Source organism: Hippocampus guttulatus, chromosome 17 (assembly GCF_054856545.1).
Source record: "Hippocampus guttulatus isolate MCC_2025c chromosome 17, RoL_Hgut_1.0, whole genome shotgun sequence".
Taxonomy (NCBI): domain Eukaryota; kingdom Metazoa; phylum Chordata; class Actinopteri; order Syngnathiformes; family Syngnathidae; genus Hippocampus; species Hippocampus guttulatus.
The window spans coordinates 2,275,724-2,295,698 of NC_141277.1; the positions used below are offsets into that span (position 1 = coordinate 2,275,724).

At 45.5% G+C, this 19,975-nt stretch overlaps 1 protein-coding gene and 1 long non-coding RNA gene across 5 annotated transcripts; one reads left to right on the forward strand and one right to left on the reverse strand.

Moving 5' to 3' along the window:
- st8sia3 (ST8 alpha-N-acetyl-neuraminide alpha-2,8-sialyltransferase 3) lies at positions 1–13,995 on the forward strand. Of its 4 annotated transcripts, XM_086135168.1 has the most exons (9): positions 1–853; positions 1,677–2,493; positions 2,569–2,649; positions 7,751–7,966; positions 8,070–8,401; positions 9,514–9,543; positions 9,710–9,829; positions 10,138–10,695; positions 12,332–13,995. In XM_086135168.1, the coding sequence occupies exons 5-9, from the start codon at positions 8,238–8,240 to the stop codon at positions 12,612–12,614; spliced, it is 1,155 nt and encodes a 384-aa protein (XP_085991294.1). In that variant the 5' UTR covers positions 1–853; positions 1,677–2,493; positions 2,569–2,649; positions 7,751–7,966; positions 8,070–8,237; the 3' UTR covers positions 12,615–13,995. The 4 variants fall into 4 exon arrangements, with proteins under 4 accessions (XP_085991294.1, XP_085991293.1, XP_085991295.1 ...); XM_086135167.1 differs by having other exon boundaries at positions 1,677–2,649; XM_086135169.1 differs by having other exon boundaries at positions 1,677–2,649; positions 7,751–8,401.
- LOC147191464 (uncharacterized) lies at positions 9,801–15,461 on the reverse strand. The gene is made up of 2 exons (XR_015103513.1): positions 15,346–15,461; positions 9,801–10,667 (listed from the first exon to the last, which is right to left on the reverse strand). It is a non-coding gene; the product is annotated as an uncharacterized LOC147191464 (long non-coding RNA).
- Positions 15,462–19,975: the final 4,514 nt, after the last annotated feature.

Sequence of the window (19,975 nt, forward strand, 5' to 3'; positions counted from 1 at the left end):
ACACTCACACACAAGGTGAGAAATGCTGTCACTGCGCCTCCTTTTGTTTTTGTATTCTGGTTCTGTCTTCAGCCATGTGTTCATTTAACCTTCCTTAAAATGTAATAGATGGACACTGCTCTGGGAAATACACACACTAACAAATGGAGAGTTGACACCCTAGGGCCAGCCGTTTCGGAGCTGTATGATTTTTTGTTGTTGTTGTTTTAGTGTTATTAGGTGCTGGAAGAGTCCACCATCTTGCTGCATGCTCATGCTTTCAAGAGAGCATTCCAGCGTCCCATGAAGGCAAGTGATTGATTTATTGGAGAAATTTCATTTGCAGGACTTTTGCTTTTGTTTGGTACACTTCTCAAACCGATGCAACGTTCTAACAAACAAACTGCAGTGTATGTGCGCGTGTGTGTGTGTGTGTGTGTGTGTGTGTGTGTGTGTGTGTGTGTGTGTGTGTGTGTGTGTTTACTCGCTAATTCTCTTTGAGTGTGTGAGGGCATGGGAATAGGGCAATGGAATCAAATAGAGCATGAGGGCTGACTTCCCGAGAGTGCATCCACATGATTGACAGCTCAGACATCCCCCCAGCAGAAATCACCCGAAAGGAAAACACAGGTTTACCTTAACCGCTGTTTATATGTTCATGTCAATTTCATGTTAATGCAGCTTCGCCTGGGGCGGCGCGCTGGTCGACTGGTTCAAACGTCCGCCTCACAGTGCGGACGTGCAGGGTCGGACTGGCAAAGGAAAATGCTCAATCCCTTCTGAGGCTCCACTTCGTCCTCGGCGCCTCCAGTAGCATCTGGTCCATAAACCTGAGGCTACAGGCAGGTGCGTCGGGGTGGAAGAGCTCAGACAGGTAAGCTGAGGCGAGGTCATTTCAAGACAACAGACGTATCTTAAAATGAAATCTAAAATGTACTGAGCCCCAGTGAAGGAAACTAGAATTGGGAGTATGTGCTCCCTCTTACGAGCTCCAATTAGGAGCCAAGCAGCAACATCTTGGACCACCTGGAGACGCTCGAGGTAGTTGCAGCCATTGCTTTGGCTTGCTCTATTCTGTAGCAAGGCTGAATTTGATTTCTTTCTTCTTTTTTATTTATTTTATTTATTTTTACCGTCAGTTGCATCACCGTGTAATTGAAACTCCAGAATCCCAAACCTGGTGTCCCTCACTGTGGCAACGTACTGCCCGTACATAACCTTCAGTATTAGATTGCCGTTGACTCATGATGACAATGTCACCGTGATGTAATTTGTGTGGTGACTTTTTAATTACTGCACCTCACTGGAGCTAATCTAATATCTTGGTGGCCTGACCTTACAATGTGTTCGGCGGCGGCACATGTTCTTCTCAATGTCAGGACGAGTATGATGAAGACAAGCAGGTTGAGGAACGCCACTTTGAAACCTTGACCTCATGTCCTTGAAAGAAGATGCAAGTTACGAATCTTTGACCAAGATTTTGGGTTCCAGGACGATAGCAGCACACCAGAACAACTCAATCTGTTTGACCCTTTCAATCATGAATACCGTCATTCAGAGGTGATGTTGCAATAAGTCTAAATTTCACAAGATACCATCCAAAAATATCACAAAAACACAGACACGTTTTTGTATGTTAGTCCAGTGTTTTTAGCATTATAAGACACTACAGAAAAGATTCCTTTTTTTTTTTACAGTCAACGGTTGTGGAGGAGAGTAAAACGGACGTGTGTTACAAGGCTGCGGTGTTCATCATGGTCGATGGGAAGCCAGACAAGATCCAAACGTATGATCTGCCCTCTCCATCCAGGTCCCATAATTCACCATCACGCCTGCCGTTCGCTGTCACCGCGCAAGGACCGCTGCCAGTTTGGGATTGAAATACGGCTGCTTAGGCGTCCCCGTGGCCCTCTACAAAACAATGTTAGCCTGGAAAAATGGCAGGCGCGGGCGCGGGGTTAATAGAGTAAGCCTCCGCTTTTAATTGGAAAAGTTAAACAAGGCGACGGGGCAAAGACGTTATTCCGACGAATGAGACGTGAACGGAGAGATGAATGGCGGCCTCTGAGGAAGGTTAATGAGCACCTAAGCGAGCTGGGAGGATGCAGGACAAGAGGGTCACTTTTTCAAGAAGGTTCAAATGGAGGAACGGATGGGGACAAAAACAGAAGAGTGACATTTGCTGTCCTCTCTTTAACCCTTCCAGGGACGGCGCTTACTACAGCGGACAACTTCTCATGTTATCGGGTTACAGGGTGCATAAGACGGAACCCGCAAATGCTTTTTTTGCATGGCCCGCATCACCAGTCGATCAACTTTTCCGATTCGAGCACCGACTGTTTAATCGGATCTCATGACATCGCAGCCGCACAAAAAAATGGGCGCAAATCAAGCATTTCTTCTTCCCTCCTGGTAAATCTCTGAAACGGATCCAACCCCCCCCCCCCCTACCACCCCTTTAGCCTTGTCAGCTTTCAAAACACCCCGCCCCCCGCGTGCCATCATTTATTAATGGTAAGAGGTCTGTCTGCATCGGGCATTAGCCGTGTTTGTGATAAACCATTAATGATGTATTTCATTTCTCTGTAGGAAACGGAGGAGCGCTGGGGGCCGTTAATATCCCTTAATGTTAAAAGGCGGCGGAAGGAGACGAGGTTTCCTCCCCGTGAGGTGATTAGGCCCCTCCATTTAGTTAGAGCACGCTTACGCGCGGGCACTCGCGCTTTATGCTCTCGTCCAATGTGCATATTTGTTGGGGTGCGAAACACATGATCGATGCATTTGCACTTACTTCAAGTGAGGTATGTGCTGCGTTAAAAATGGCCCGCGGAAAGATGTAATGTCACTATTGACGTACGTATCTATATATGCACGTATGTACGGATACATATTGTGTTGTCTGACCACAGTGGACAACCCTGCATACGTCCCGACACTTTGTGTATTTAAAACAACCACATAGCTTTGCCTTTCGGTCCACGAGCTTAATGCTATCGCTAACTAGCCTATTTTCGGCAAAACATTTGGCCCGACTAAGAGGAATCTTCGCCACGTGTACGCTTCCTAGACCCATCAGTCATCTCTTGCCTGTCGCTGTCAGCGCCCCGGTCTCAGTGTAGTGAGTCAAGTGCTAATTAGCGAACAAATGAGATTACGCCCTGAGTGTATTCCAGCAGCCACCTGCTTGTCAAACGTGCCTAAAGCAGAAATCAATAGGTCATCATCTCTACATATTACAACATATGAGGAAGACGAGTGGGTGGACTGTAGACGTGGAGGTGAGGCTTTAAACCACAACGGAGCTGCACAATGACATTTTTCGATTCCTTTTTTTCTCAATTAAAATATGTAGTCCGCTATGTTGAAGGCTCTTTCTTTTTTTAAAGATCCAGCAACACAGAGTTTTGTTAGTGTGTGTTCGGAGAGGAATGCTTTGTTCAGTAATAACAAAGTGATTCTACACAAAAGAGCCTCTTTTTTTTTTTTTTTTTATCTTGAAGAAAACCGAACAATGTTGACCTATAGTCTGATTAAACCGCTGCCATGACTGTATCCACCTTTGGGAGCGTCGCCATTGTTTACAAGCTTGCGGCTGGCTTTGTTTTCCTGACATCTAAATCATGCCTCCAGCTGACAGCTCGAGCTCCTCAAACGAATGCTGGTCGAATTTTGCAGACTGGTCACAGTCATTGCCATGTTGTAAGGTGTTCCCAAAAATCTACCGTAGACGTTTTGGCCATGTGAGAGGAAACCGGACTACCCGGAAGAAAACCCACATAGGCACGGGGAGAACATGTAAACTCCACGAGGGAAGGTCATGCTAACTATCCATCCATCCATCCATTTTCCGAACCGCTTGATCCTCACTAGGGTCGCGGGGGGTGCTGGAGCCTATCCCAGCCGTCTCCGGGCAGTAGGCGGGGGACACCCTGAATCAGTTGCCAGCCAATCGCAGGGCACACAGAGACGAACAACCATCCACACTCACACCTAGGGACAATTTAGAGCGTCCAATCAGCCTGCCATGCATGTTTTTGGAATGTGGGAGGAAACCGGAGTACCCGGAGAAAACCCACGCAGGCCCGGGGAGAACATGCAAACTCCACACAGGGAGGCCGGAGCTGGAATCGAACACGGTACCTCTGTGAAGCCGACGTGCTAACCACTGGACTACCGGGCTGCCCTCATGCTAACTAGCCCAAGTGAAAATCCGAATATAATATAATAATTAAAAAAATCAATTATTAGCATCCAAAAAGTAAACACACTGAAACAATCGTCTCATGCTGTGTACTCCACATCAGCATACGAAATCATGATCACATACAAGGTATCAATATAGACATTGTTTTTTTTTTGTTTGTTTTTTAAGCACGGCGTTTCCAGCTTTTAGCTAGGCTAGTCAATATCATCGAGCTGTAACTTACCTCCAGCATGATTAATAGTGAATGATTCACGATGAAGCAACCGGTCGCCGGCTACAAAGTCACAATCGGGTGATCCAGTCAAATGGAGACAGACAAGAACGTGTCCTTCGTTGCACGTGCTGGCGGCGTAGCCATTGTTCTCGAAACCACCGCGATAGCAATAATCAGAAAGTAAACGAGGATGACAGCAATGGCTGATCGTGTTAACTGCAAGGAAACAATGACTTGTGTGTCACTGAGTCACAGGCAATCATTAAGCTACTCTGTATTGTCAACGGTTATGGCGTGTATAAACGAATATTTGAGTCGATATTGATTGAAAACGTTGCTGGTCACATTACAAATTCATTGATTGACGATTGTTCTTTTCAAGCGTTTGTCAAGCATCATGTTGTTTTTATAGCGTTCAAGGCAGTTGAAGAGAGCAATCTTACATGTTTATATCCATTTTCTGATCGCTCCGTTGAACACTCAGTCTAATTTAAATTCTTTATGCGTTCCGATGTAACCAAGATTGATGATGTGTTTTTATATCGATAGGTTTCTCGAGGGATTTTAGAAAATAGCTCGGTTGATGGAAATGAAGCGAGTAGAGTTGCATCGACTCCTCTGTGGCCGTGCCAGTGGCTCCGATCTCTATTTTCCGTGTCAATCACCCCTCTCTCCCTTGATCACATTTGCTTTCATTTTCACTTTCATCAGCCCGTAATCATCATCACAGATTCTCATTTTCCGAGATGAAGTCTGGGATGCCTCGTGTGTCTGACCGCGCTTGTTGATTCCGTCTGAAGAGGTGTGAGGTCAGCACACTGGACCACATGTTCTCATGTACATGCTAAAACTGCGGTATTGATTCCTTAAATTGCCGTCTAATTACCATGGATGTCCTGGTTTAATTTAAAAAAAACAAAAAAAAACACCACGTGACCTAATCGAACAAAGATCGTCTTGACGATAAAATATCGTTTCGTTTCACAGAAGACTAAAAATACACACTTATTTGCCCCAGATATTTTTATGGGGTGAAAGCTTCAGAAGAGTTAATTAGCTGAATCGATCATACTGTGTGACATGTTTGACACCACATATGTGACCAACGATTTACCCCTTCAACGGAGGTGACACTTTTAGTGCGCAAATATCGCAGTAATAATCCCATAAAAGGGATCCCAATCTACTCAAAGGCCAGCCCAGATTTTTGTGTATGTTAACAATTTTATTTTTTAATTTTTTTATCACGATTCATGTGACACACGGAGAATGTTGAAAAAGGAATCTTTAAACGACGAGAAATCTGATCCAAACTAGCTGGGTGATGCGACAGCTCAGAAGGGGCAGGGGGGCTGCGGGCCCGGATCACGTCAGCCTCAGGGTCCGATAATCCTGTTTAAAATCCCAGCTGTCAGCGATGCTTCAACCCATCTATCACATGAGACTGATGCGGCAGTGGCCCCTTGTCGGCAAAACATGCTTTCGCTCAGCATGCCTTCGCCATGTGGAATCTGATCCGGATCCGAGTAAAAGACAAAAGTCGCCGTTAGTGGTCACACTGGGCAAATTTTAATCGCGGCAAAAGAAAACAACGGCAGATGCATCGAGTCACAAAATGTTGGGCAGTGTTTGCTGATGAAATGTCAATCAATCATGATCAAATGACATAACTGTCCTTAGCTCTCCATTTGTTTTGAAAGGGAGCGTATTTGTGTTGAGCTTTTTCTGCTTTTGGCTAAACTCCTCGGTAATGAGCGAGTATTCCTTTGTGCGCACGTGTGTGCGATTGAAGCCGGCTCGCCGCGGTCACGCACCTGCTCAAATTGATTGGCCTGAGCGACTCCAATCAGTGGGCTGTGACCAGCGCTTTATCCTCGTCCCTTTATGCTCGCTGGGCCCTCCCTTCTTCAGAACTCATCATGCCGGCTTTCCTTCCTTCAATCTTTCACTCTATGTTCCTTCCCCCAATCCTCGGCTCCGTTTTTTTTTTTTTTTTTTCCTTGCCTGTAGCCTTGACACCCCTTCTTGGTAAGCTGGGTTGCTCGGTAGCAGCTCTGCCTTTCTCTCCCCGTTACTCTGGCGCAGGTATTCGGAAGTCGATTGGTTCGCGCCTAAGCTGTGATGGGCTACAGCGCACCTGCCATCCAAATGTGATTCATCGATAACGCAGGAACAGGTTCAATCTCGAGGTCGGGATGACGAATTATGAAATCTGGTGTCTTCAACGTGACCTTGGACACGCTTGCGAGTGAGGCTCCATCTTCTCACGACTGCAGAGATCCTCTAATCGCCAACCACCTAAGCCTAAAGAGAACATGCTGATGAATGAATAGAAAAACACGCTAACAGTAGTTTGCAGGGGAGAAGACCATTCACATTTTTTTTTCGATATCCCAATCCTCCACCCGTTATCCGAAGCGCTGATCCTCACGAGGATGGCAGGGCGTGCCGGAGCCCGTCCCAGCTGTCTTTGGGCAGTCGGTGGGGTGCGATTATAGGACACGAGTCGACAAACAAGCACCATTCACACTCGCAATCACACTTAAGGACAATCGAGAGTGAAGCAATTCCCGTAGATGACGAGACAAATGCGAGATATCGCATCTTAGATTGGACGCATTTCAATTGCAGCGACATTTGAGAGTTGAGTGTAAAAAGAACGCAGTAGCCTATTTTCCAAGAAATGGTTATACGATCGCAACCGAGCGACTGTAGTGTGTGTTTGCAAATCTTTGTGAGTTCTTGGTAGTCTTGTTTTCACTTGAAAACATTTAAAACGGCACTGAAAGCCACGCGAGTGTTGCTGGAAGAGTGGAAGAGAGATTCGATGGGAGATATTAGGCTTTAGGGTCTTAATCTGTGTGTCCGTTTGACAGGATTTACAAAGCCTAAAGACGTGCGCACGTGTGTGTGGGCTCAGTACAGCGTTAAGACCAGCGGAAAGGTCACTGATGAAATGTCAGCGGCGGTGACAGCCTGCCTATCTGATGTCTTTATGACAATTGCTGTCTGCCTGCCCGCTTTTTGTTGAAAACAATCATGGCGTTAGAAAACTTAAGTCGAAAAACAGATTGAGGTTTTTTTTTTTGGGGTCTTTTCACTTCACTTACAGATTATTTGACAACATGTCAAATGTCCAGAGGGCGGAAAGTGTATCCATTTTTGACTTTTGAACATAATTAGAGTCTCTATGTTTTCAACGGTAAATGAACATACATGTACGGTGATGAGTAATCCTCCGCTGTGCCTCTCGTTACCCTAATTTTTAAAAAAAAAAATGTAAATAGGAGTGTTATTATGATTTATACACTCTCCAGTTTCAGACCTCCTTATGCCAGTTGTACCTCATGCAGTGTCCCTGCAGGCTGCAGCTCCAACGTGCGGAAGACTCCGCCTGGCGTGAGGAGGCTGTTTGTGTGATGAGAGTGGCAATAGAGCTGCATCTCTTTAGAGCTGACGCTGGCTTAATTAATGACACCAGCCAGGAAGGAAGGAAGGACGGACGGAGGGACGGACACCGAGGATGCTTCGCAAAGGACATCGCTGCCGCGTCGTTTCACCGCCACCAGGTTATCCGGGATTTATTTCTGTTATGCTGTCAAATGTTTTTCTCCCTCCCCCCCCTTTCGCACACGCCTCGAGATCACATATTTAGCTGTGTTTTTTTTTCAGGGACACGGCACCCTTCATCTGCTATGACGTCCTTGCTCGCTCTCAGTCGCTAACATCGCATCGTACCCCCCCCCCCCCCCCCTCTACCTCGGCTGCGCTCTTCATGTCAGCGTCTCCTCCGCATCCTCGTATCGGGCTCGGCCACCCCGCTGACGCCGCCGAGGCAGGATGGTGCGCATCGCAAGCGCCCTGGGGCTTGTCATGTTCAGTGTGGCGCTGCTCATTCTGTCCCTCATCAGCTACGTGTCCATTAAGAAGGACTTCCTTCTGGGCACCCCCAGATATGGACCGAACGGAGGACCGAGGATGTACATGTTCCACGCGGGCTATCGGTGAGTGAGTTCCGGCAAGGTTGTGCTTGCATCATTTCATTTGGCGAACGGTGACTGCGGTTGCAATTTGCTGAAGCTTTCGCGTCCAGTGGCGAGGGCCTCCTCGGTGCAGCCTCAAACCAAGGCCCGGCTGCCGACACCGCATCGGTCATCATCGATAGTGAATCGGTACTACTGTACAGCGAACCAGAGATGAGAGTTGGCCGACGTCACAAGGAAGTCAAGTCGAGTCGAAAATATATTGCAGTGATTTTTTTTCTTCTGATGTCCAGAAAAGCAAATCAAAGGGGAGTCTGCGTGCATCGATTTCAACGTTTAACCCCCCATTTTTTAATGGTAGTGTTTTAAGATTACAGTCTGCATATCACAACATATTGATTGAAGAACTTCCTTTCGAGCTATTCCAAAGCCTCCTTAGGTTTCTCCATTTTCTTCCTTCTCTCTCTTTTCTTGAAATGATGCCGCGTATGCTCCCCATTCTCAAATGAAAGACTTTCCAGTCCAAAGAGGAATTGCCCCCAGCACGGGTTAGGGTTCAGCGGGGCCATTGCAGTCCACCTCCATTGAAATCCTTCATGTGCGGTCAAGAGTGCGCTGCTAAAACACAGTTGATCTAGCAAAGCTTCTGGAAGTCAGCAAACTGCCCTTGACTCTGATTTAGAGCACGGCCACCCCGTTCATTTCCCTCCTGCTGTAATCATTTTCCTTCTTGGGCCAAGGTTATGCTTTGAGTGAGTTAGACTTGAAGGTCTTTTCGCTGGATGGTAGACAAACACTCGCGTTTCCTCTTGCACAAGTCTGAGAAGGTGGCGGCGGCGCCGTTTTGCCGTTGTGACCGGTGGATGATGAATGCAACCAAGAACGAAGAGCGTGAGTGACGTCAAATGAGCTACGGCTCAACTGTAGCGGATGGCGATACGCGCAACTACGATCTAGAGTGGATGGCTTTGCGCGATATCACTCGTGAGTAGCGGTGCAGAAACGGATTCGTATTCAAATGCGTGAAATTGAAATTGTCAAGGGGGCGTGTTTCAATATAATTATTTCACAGGTTTGCATTTGACTTCCTGAGTCTGTATTTATTCTTTTTTTTTTTCATATTCCTTTTGCAGCGAAAGGCCGCCTCGCAAGCCTGACCTCAGGTGAGTACGCATCTCAGCCACTGCGCACTTCCCGAGTTTTGAAATCAGTTTTCATTCTAGTGCGCAAGATTGCGGTCACAATTTTTTGCTGCACTTACTTGTCTTGCTGGGTGCTCTCTTCTAAACGTTTTGAATACTTTCCCCTCTTCCCCCTCCCCTTGTCTAGCTCCCAATTGGCACAGAGGTATCTGGATCCAGTTTTCACGCCGTTGACCAATGCTCTTAGCGAAGACCTCAAGAATTCCTCGAAATGGAGATACAACAGCACAGCATTTATCCAACAGAGGTACGTACGTCCGTGTAAAATAACATGATCACATCATTATAGCGCACATACGTGGATATACAAACAGTCGAATCTCATTGCGACGTACCTCGAGGGACACAACGAATCTGTACGTTATTACGGTAGTTCGCCATAACCATTTCTAATAACATATCATAATGCAAAATGCATATCACCGATTGAACAACAATCAGTGATATGCATTGAGCAAGAATTTAGAAGCTGGCAGATTTAGGTAAAAAAAACAACAACAAAAAACAAGAGTTTTGGTGATGGAACGTTGTCCATGTTTGCCTTGCTTCTTTCAGGAAGGAAATCTCTCAGTACGTCGACATTCCTCACAACTTCTCATTAACGCGCGGTTTAGTCCGCATTGGCCAGCTGATGCATTACGCCTACTCCAGCCACAAGTACGTCTACTCCATCGGCGAGAACTTCCGCTCGCTCCTCCCCGAGGTGTCGCCGATTCTGAACAAGCACTACAACGTCTGCGCGGTGGTGGGCAACAGCGGCATCCTCACCGGCTCACGTTGCGGCGATCAGATTGAGAAGTTTGACTTTGTCTTCCGCTGCAACTTTGCGCCAACGGAGTTCTTTAAGCGAGATGTCGGGCGGCGCACAAATATGACTACCTTCAACCCGAGCATCTTAGAGAAGTACTACAACAATCTGTTGACGGTGCAGGACAGGAATAACTTCTTCCTGAGCTTGAAGAAGCTGGATGGGGCAATTCTGTGGATCCCGGCATTCTTCTTCCACACGTCAGCCACAGTGACCAGGACTCTGGTGGACTTCTTTGTGGAACATCGCGGTCAGCTGAAAGTCCAGCTGGCCTGGCCTGGAAACATCATGCAGCACATTAACAAGTAAGACATGCACCCTCACATCTAAAGACACGAGAGACTACACACCCCCCCCCCCCCCACCCCTAAAAAAATGAGCATTTTCTTATTTTTTTAATGCTTTAAAAACGAACTGGGGAAAACCAGTCCAAACTAACTTAATTGTATTCTTGATTCTTACTCCTTGTTTAACAGCATTCGCGACAAAGATGACATTTTGTCACTGTGTATTATCAATAACACCTGGAGACCACATGTTGACGTCTTTTTATAGTGTTTGGAGATGTTTGCGTGTGCGCACGCGCGCGCGCGTGTAGCAAAGGGGGAGATTTCAACCTCCAAAGCCAGATTATAAGGAAACTACAATTTAGTGAAAGGCATGGCACCGAGTTGAAACCGGAGAGAGGGATTTAAGTCCGGTTGTTAGTGTTGTAGTAGCAGAATGGGCCACTCTTACAGTAGCCTAATCTTCAGCAAGCCCATTAAATCTACCTGCTGGGGAAGTCTTAGCACGATTAAGCAGCTCAGGCTGGCTTTTAGCACCTCAACCGCTTGCTGAGCGCCTTTTGTTGAGGCCCGTTTGAGGAGTTTTCGACTCGCGAGGGCAGCGGCGTGCGGGGGGGGTGAAGGACGCCAATAGTCGTCGCCGCTATAACGAATCCATCGAAGAATTCTATTTGACCTCAGTTATGGTTTACAGAATTATTAGTTGATTCTCAATGTTTAAAATGTAACGAAATGCAAATTGCAAGGATGGTGATAGTTGGGGCATGTGTTAGTAGTGTGATTTAAAATGATCCATGTGACGCACATACTCCAAAATACCAAAGAAAGAATTTGAATGAAGACTATACTGTACGTATATGCTACCTAAAAGAGCTGATCAGATATTTGGTTAATGATCTTCCAAATATTAATTTGTGATCATGCTTTTGAGATTCTTGCAACAAAAAAAAAAATAATAATCTAAATTAACTCATTCACTCCCAAAGACGTTTTTAAACGTCTTTTCAGACTTGGTCCAAAATTGGCTGGTACTGAATGAGTTAAGATAGCCTTTTTTGATTGAGCAAGCTTGTGCTGAAAACACAGCATGTTTGTTTTTTTTCAAAGGGAAATCAACTCAATCTTTGCTTTTTTCTTTTTTTTTACAAAAACATGTTGAATGCGGCCCCGTTTGTCTAAACACGGCGTTCTGATATTGCGTTTGTGGAATATGAATTAAGCCGCCGAATCCACCAGTTTTCGTCCATCTCGTGGGCGGCCGTGATGCCCATCGCTGTCGACAGAAAATGACGTCCCAGTCGCTCAGGGCTCAGGCAACGACCAATTACGGCGGACCTGTTTTCTCAGTTTGGTCATGTGACATTCGCAAGCTGAACTGTGATTGGTTCTTACCTGAGCAATGGTGATGTCATTTTCAGTCGACATCAAGTGGCAAAATTGCCGCCTCCTGAAATGGTTAATGAATGGGTGGATTTTGTAGTTTAATTCTTTTTAGAGAAACACAATATTCGTCACGATACTGCATTTAGACTAGTTGGGCTGCATTGAACACAAGAAGTCACGCCACAGTCACGTGACGCATTCCTTTCTGTGTCATGGTCTGCAGTCTCATGACCCGCTCTCTTTAATTTCTCTTCTCAAATGGACTCACCAGCTATTGGAAAACCAAACAGCTGTCGCCAAAGCGCCTGAGCACCGGCATCCTGATGTACACGCTGGCATCGTCGATGTGCGACCAGATCCACTTGTACGGCTTCTGGCCATTCGGCTGGGACCCCAACACGGGGAAGGAACTGCCTTATCACTACTACGACAAGAAGGGCACCAAGTTCACCACCAAATGGCAGGAGGCCCATCAGTTGCCCGCTGAGTTCAAACTCCTTTACGAGATGCACACAGAAGGGCTGCTGAAGCTCAGCCTCTCCCACTGCGCTTAGACATGAAACCGCAGGAGGTATTTCAATTGTCTCACCGGAGCTTCCGTCGGCCAAAGTCACAAAAAGGACCAGTCGGACCAGGGCTGATAAATGTGGTTTTCACAATTGCACATCCTCGGCAAGGAGACGCAATGGACTCTGGCGCTCTTTTAGGACAAGGGTCTATCTCTCTCAAGCTGTGACGGCCATGCATCGAAGCTGTAGAAACAAGGACTCTCTTCGTTGTGTCGTCAGTCAAGACACTCAAGGGCTGCCGCTCCCGACGTCATGCTTCGGTTCAGCAAAACGTCACAAGTGCGGTCTCTAAAGTATCACGTGAGGGGCAGAATTTGGACCAACCCAGAAGCGAGAGGGGACACGGGAGCAGAGAAAATGAGCGCCATTCTTTGAAAGACGGTGAATTTTATCGCAAGACACAACCAAAAAGTATTTCGACACGTCCCTTATCTCAAGTTGATGTTTTAGACCACCGGTGCCAAACTCTAGGCCCGGGGGACAGATCTGGTCCGCCACATCATTTGATGTGGCCCGCCAAAGCAAATCAAACATGTCAACTTCTGTGACGCTTGCTAAAATCTCCATCAAAATTTCAAATTCTCATATGTACAGTAATATATAAGAGAGCTAGTGTAAGTTTTCCTGTTACCAAAACAGTAATTTAATAACTTAATACACCATCAACCTTGACTTCTTTATATAGTTTCACAGTCATAACGGCTCCCCAAGGGAACCAGTAGCTATCATGTGGCCCGCAACAAAAATGAGCTTGGCAGCTCTGTTTTCCACCCTCCTATTCTTCCAACTTTAAGGTAGCAGCACGGGGACGGACGTTTTTTGCTCCAACATGTCCATGTCCCAGTGTACAAATCAAGGTCCATCAGGGCACGCTTGAATGAGTTTGATGCGGAAGAACCTTTGACTGACGTAAGCAGAGACACGGGTACGCTCTGACCTTACCGCTCTTCTGGATAAACAGACAAAACAAATCCCACAAACGCACTCCAAAATCTCGACCTTGTCCGCTGCAATGTGTTCATGAGATGAGATTCAACATGTGTACTGTATTCGTCATTCTGAGATTAAATTTACTGAAATTGTCCATTTAAAAACGAGTAGTGTCTTTTTTTTTTTTTTTTAGGTTGATTAATACTCAGATATTTTTTGGGTGTGGTGACAAATTACATTTTGACTCTTCTCACTGTCTACTACTGATCTGTTGTCTAACCTAAGAGGCTGTGGCTCCATTTGACTTTGAGACTTGCCCTATGTGCCCCATTTCGACTGCCGTGTGTGTGTGTGTGTGTGTGTGTGTGTGTGTGTGTGTGTGTGTGTGTGTGTGTGTGTGTGTGTGTGTGTGTGTGTGTGTGTGTGTGTGTGTGTGTGTGTGTACAATTTTAGGTTCATAATTTTGATGACTTAGTTTAAGAGTAAAAATGATTGAGAAATGAGAAAAAGAAAAGAGGGGAAAAAGTCGTGCAATGTAGGTCAGCGTGTACGCAAAGGAGAGGTCAGAAGGCGTGTGCCAGGGGAGACCGACCCTTGACCTCTGACCCCGTCGCTCCTTTTGATTTATCATCTTGCAACAAAAGAAAACTGGAGGAGTCAAACGCTAGGTGGCACTTCAGTTTTGTTCAGTGAGAGCGACGCTATTGTTAAGCTATACAGATATTTAAAATAATTCTTCTATATCCGACACATTGCTTGACAAAGAAAAACATCCATTAAGTTCCCGTACAAATCCACACAATACCCAAGTGTTACATTTTCGCTCGACCTCATCAGCTGCCCTAATCTGCTGTCATTTCGAATTCGGCCTCGCGTAGTTGTTGTGAATTATTGATGCTCCTTTTCTTCTCCTTCTTATCCACCTCTTTGATCCGAAGTTTCAAAAGTCAAAAGACCCCCACCTGGGTCGGCGGCGGCCCTCGCACCCAGTCTCGCTCTTGACGCGGAGAGGAAATCAATAGGTTAAATCAAACGTTATGATTAAAAGAATCACACTCCAGAAGACATGAAATAATCATGTAAAGGGGAGGCGTCCCAATCGTTAGGCCGCACCTTTCAGTCTTTGTTAATGAATAACAACAGTCTATGATAATAATAACAATAATTGTGTTGTGTGTTGTGAACCTGTCAAATTGTGCCTTGCCCAAAAACGTGCTCCTGGCGAAACCCCGCTCTGCATTTGTAAGCCAAAACCGGAGTGGTCTTCACACACACGCATACACATGCTTGCCATCGACGCCTGGCGTGTACAGATGAGAATTAAAAGCTGCCCTCAGATCACCACGCATGTTCCGTGGAAGGAAACGGAGCTCCCGTGGAAATTCATCACTCGGATTGATTCAAATTAGCATGCGCTCTTTCTGCCTGTGGCCATGCTCTTGCCAATGTTTACTCGCGCGCACCTCGCCGTATCTGCATGCGTGCACGGAGCTGGTTGAGTCCAAAGTGTGTTGAACTTCGGGGTTATGGCAAGCCTTGAAACGGTCTAAAATGTGAAAACTATTCAGATAGAAGAATATTTTATTATAATTTAGCTTCTGGGGGCAGAAAGGTGGAAATAGTGCACCTTTAATGGGATCCCGCAGGGAAAGTAGTCACCATTTAGGCAAAAACTTAATAGATAGATATACACACACTATTTATTTATTTAAATGCCTTTTCTTTGCTTTTTTTGACATGTTCGCAAAACAAAGAAACAAACAAACCAAAAAAAGGCTTGCCTCACCGTCCCACAATGGAATCTTTTACGAGAGCCTCCGTACCCCTGCGCTGCAGCTGAAGAATTCAAGTTGAAGAATTCAGAATAACCGGCGCGCTAATTCATCGACAGAGATGAGTGGCTGTTTGAGTGAGTGTTTATTTAGAGTTGGACACACAGAGATGATGGCGTGTGGTCACATTTGAATACAGCGGGCGGCTCTGCACGCGGCCATTGTGTTCTCATTAATAGCCGATTTCATGGCCAACGGAACCTCAACAAAAGAACCATCGGGTCTGAAAAGTTTGAAAAGAATCGAGGCGAAGAAAGGAGGGAGAGGAGGCGCTGCGAGGAGGAAGGTGGCATCAGATGGAGCAAGAATACAAGCGGAGGTTTTTCTTGATTTTATTCTTCTCCAAACCAAGGACGCAGGATGACCTCGATGATGCTCTGCTCTGACTATTTGACACTCTTCCTGTTCTATGTGCATGAGAAGTGTGCGTGTGCTTTAAATCATGGATTCATCTCCGCTAACCTTTTAATTCAATTCATGAAGAAACACCTCGAACACAACATTCATTTATTCATTTATTTTCTTGCACATCAAAAATTGTGTATCGGCTGTCCATTGGATTGTAATTATTAGGACTCAAAGCAATATGGACAGTTGAAGCTCCACTCTGTGAATCTGTTTAAATGAAACTTGACATAACTATTTCTCTTTTTAATTTCGGACCTGGTCTGGCCCTCCAGCCTCATGACACCGAGACTGAAAATGGCTGCCGGCAAAGCCAGAACACATGCAACAGAACTCACCGTGCAGCACCCAACCACTGCTGAAGGACGAGGAGGAGGAAGATGAGTTTACGGGCGGACAGATGGCTCCCCATCCCCAAAAAAATGCTCGGTCATTGAGGGAGAGAAGGATCGGGAGGAAGAGATTTGAGGAGGTAGGACCACGCTGGTTATATGGAGAGGAGAGAGACAGAGAGAGAGTCAGTGGGACAGATGCGAGGCAAAGCGGAGCGCTGTTTGTCACTAACGCTATAGATTAGCATGTGGTCTCCAGCACAAAGCTGCGGATCAATACTGCTGCTCAGTACACAGCAGATGGCCCGGGACAGGGAGACACGGAGACAGAATGAGAGAGAGAGAGAGCACAGAGCAGGAGGATAAAATGTCCGATCGTCCCACGGCTTGATTCTCATTTTACAACATGCCGCTTGTGCTGAGCCACGTTGAACGCCGCTCACCAGGACGCGCATGACCTCTGTCTCATTTGCTTTTTTTTTTTTTTAATTCAATTTACTTGTCACGGTAGTCATCGCGGCGTGAATTAGCTGCGGGATGATTTAGGCGGTTCTCATTCCAAATGAAGTAATTGTTGAACCAGAAACGCTTACGATCGCAATATGTTCATGCAGTTATTTTTCCTCCTCCGTGGTTGAGCAACATGACTCCAAACTAAGTGGAAATAAACAGGCTATTGATTATCTCAAAAGTCCGCCAGCTAATCTGCCTTTGTGTCTGTCTGCAAGTAGCAACAAAGTGACCAAAGATTGACTTCCCTATCCAATGGCTTCTCTCTGAGCAGACTGGAGCTGCCCGTGCTCCGTACGGGCTGCACGCCTCACTATACCGCAGCCCGGCAATAAAAGAAACGATTGAATGATTCATTCTACGATAGTGATATTTTTAATAAGTTAGCACGACACAATTTCATGTTGTAATTGAATGCAACAAATATCAAATCTGTTTTAAAACGTATTGCTATACATCTGACTTAATGTCATCCAAATTATGACATTTTGTCATATATATACTGTATATATATATATATATATATAGACAGTGATCAAAACAATCTTACCACTGCGACTGATGAGTAGAAAGCAACCGGCCCTGTTCCCCGTTGCGTTTTTTTCAGGGGGAGAAGCTAACAGCTTCAGTCCTCACTTGGGAACGCCATGAGCAGTTTTGTTTCTGCCGCCAGATTGTAACCAACCTCGGCCACTTCCTTCTCTGCCTCTCTTTTTCCTCCCCCAACATCCGCTCCCCCTCAGCTCCTCGTGCTTGGGCCTTCTACAAGCCCCGCGTCCACCTTATAGTGCCCCCGCCGCCTCCTGCATCATACCGCCACCCTCTTCATTTTTTTTCAGCGTTTGACTTCTGTCTGCCCGAGCCTTTTACCGACATTCTGTCTTTTTCCTTGTTCCATTTTTGCCCACTTGGTCAGCACCCGTGGTCCTTTTTAACATTTCCCCGTGACATTTCTCCCCGCCGCCTCAACATTTTCATATTACTCCTCTTTTCCTCATGACCAAGTCGTTTTGAATGAATGCGCCACACCGGCTGCCCTCTTTCGTCTGCAAGAGAGACAAAACTTTTGAAGAGGAAATGGACAGGTTGCCCCTCACTAGACCCCCTGCCTGCCCCTCTGACAGCTGATCAAAAGAAGAAAATGGGTCAGGCTTCTGTTCCTCTGCCCTTAATTACACAACAGTCTTTAAACAAAGCAACATCTGCCCAACTACCCACCCTGCTACTCCTCCTCCATCTTGTCTTTTTTTTTTTTCCAAGTCCTTATCATCCTTCTTACCACCCAAGCCCGGTTTTACAGGGGTAATTTTTTTTGAACGACAATTTTCCAGGAAGATGCACTGAAAGAGCAACGACAATTGGTGGAAAATTATAGACAGAGTTCACTTCCAAATAGATACAGCGCATCCCATTAAATCATTTGTTGTCAGCGTGTCGAGTGTCGTTTCAGAGACGCGTGCAGTGCCAAGTGCGTAATTGCACAGTTAAAGTGAACGCTCGCCATTCTTGAGCCTCAACAGGTTAACGTGGTATTATTTGTTATTTTCCTCGGTAATCTTGTAGGTTGTAGTTTATCTCCTTAGTTTTAGTGACTCACTTTGATCCACTGTTGAACTCTTTGGGCAATGCCGTGCATGGAAAGCTTGAGTTTGGAGGTGGGGGGGAGGGGGGTGGTCTTAAGCTTCCAGGCCAGATGGATTTTTTCCCAAAGGAGTTTCATGAATCCGTCTTGCAAATAACTAAAAGAAACGGTTTGTAAAATATAACACCTCCTTAGAAAAAAAAAAGTTTTTTTTTTTAATTGACAATCTTGGTGACTGCACATTTTCACAAAAGATGGTCACATCATATTTTGTTTGGTCAAAGAAAATATTTGTGATCATGTGCACTGATAGTCATTTCAAATTTGTGTTATCCATTATGCCTGCTAAATGATGGCAGAAGGGGAGCTGGGACTGGAGTTATTTTGCTCTTATTTGTCCTTGGAAGTGCAATGATTTGTGCAGTGAACAGGCTACAGGCCATAATCCTCTTTCATTGGAGCTCCCGCACTCCTCCATCCGCCCCGAGACTGTCGATGACATTGGCATTGACGCGGCAGCAGTTTGCGCTTACCATTGCAACGGTGCTAACTGCTCAAAGCGTCACAAAGCACTGGCCATAGTTCAGAAAACAAAACCTCCACGTGTCCCCCCCACCCCCCACATCTGTAGAATTTTTTTCCGCTCCTTATTTACCTTCTTTCGATCCGAAGAACAAAAATGTTCCGTTGGCTTGAGATCACTTAAAGCAAATTTCAAACTTTTACTCCACAGTTTAAAGTCAATTTGCTTGGTTGACACAACGCAACACATTCATCAAATTACTGTTCTAGCAAATGTTTGCTTTGTTGAAGCATGCTTACAATCAAAACAAGCACTTTTACCTGGTATGCCTACTCGAACATGAACACTTGTATTTGATTTCACTGTTTGTATTTTAAGCTATTGCGTAAAGAAGCACAAAGAGAATGCAGCAGCATTTCAGGAATATCGGGTGTAGGCTGGTTGTATCGTTTGCTGCTTCCTGCCACCTTTATCTTAACAATCAGAGGCAGAGGGTGATGAGGTAAGAGCTAAAATGAGATCAAATTTTAATGATCCCTGTGGGCAAATTGTTCCCTGGCAGCTGCAGCAACAGCCGAGGCAAACAGCACCCTCAGCCCATTACAAAAAAAAACCTTGCAGATTAGTATGTGTGTGTGTGTGTGTTCCCACCAAAGCTTTGTTACCCCTCCATACATTTTACAGTATCAATGTATTGTTTATGCATTTATGGAAATTCCAAGACTCCAGGCCATTTTTTTATTACATCTGTCCTTTAGCTTGATTTTTATGAGACTATCTATATATTTTTTTCCATTTACTGTACACTAACTGCCTTAGGCCTGCACTCTGATCTAGAGAAAGATCAAAATGTCTGCCTTGGCACAGATAATTACATTTTGACTGACACTGTTTCCAAGGTATTTCTGTGTATTGTTAATGATTGTGGTTTGCAGTGTTGCGTGGTAAATTCATGCAAATTAAAAAAAACAAAAAACAATCCCGATGTTGCAACGCAGTCCCTCACCACTGCAACCTTTCATGAGCTTTGTTTCTCTTGTAAAGTAGGATTTGCGTACAGCTCTTGTATTTGATTCTGATTCAATGTTTTCGTGTGACCAACAAGTGTAGCTACTTTTAACATGGGTAGCTCGGATAGAAGCAACTGATAAACAGGAATGGTGGACTAAAGCTTTATAATGGAAATGAGCATACGATTTAAAATAGAATTGAAATATTTATTATGTTTTGTG

Coding starts and splice junctions, on each gene's coding strand:
- st8sia3 (XM_086135169.1), top strand. CDS start 8,238: ATGGTGCGCATCGCAAGCGCCCTGGGGCTTGTCATGTTCAGTGTGGCG. Junction 9,544..9,709: donor CCTCGCAAGCCTGACCTCAG/GTGAGTACGCAT, acceptor CCCCTTGTCTAG/CTCCCAATTGGCACAGAGGT. Junction 9,830..10,137: donor ACAGCATTTATCCAACAGAG/GTACGTACGTCC, acceptor TGCTTCTTTCAG/GAAGGAAATCTCTCAGTACG.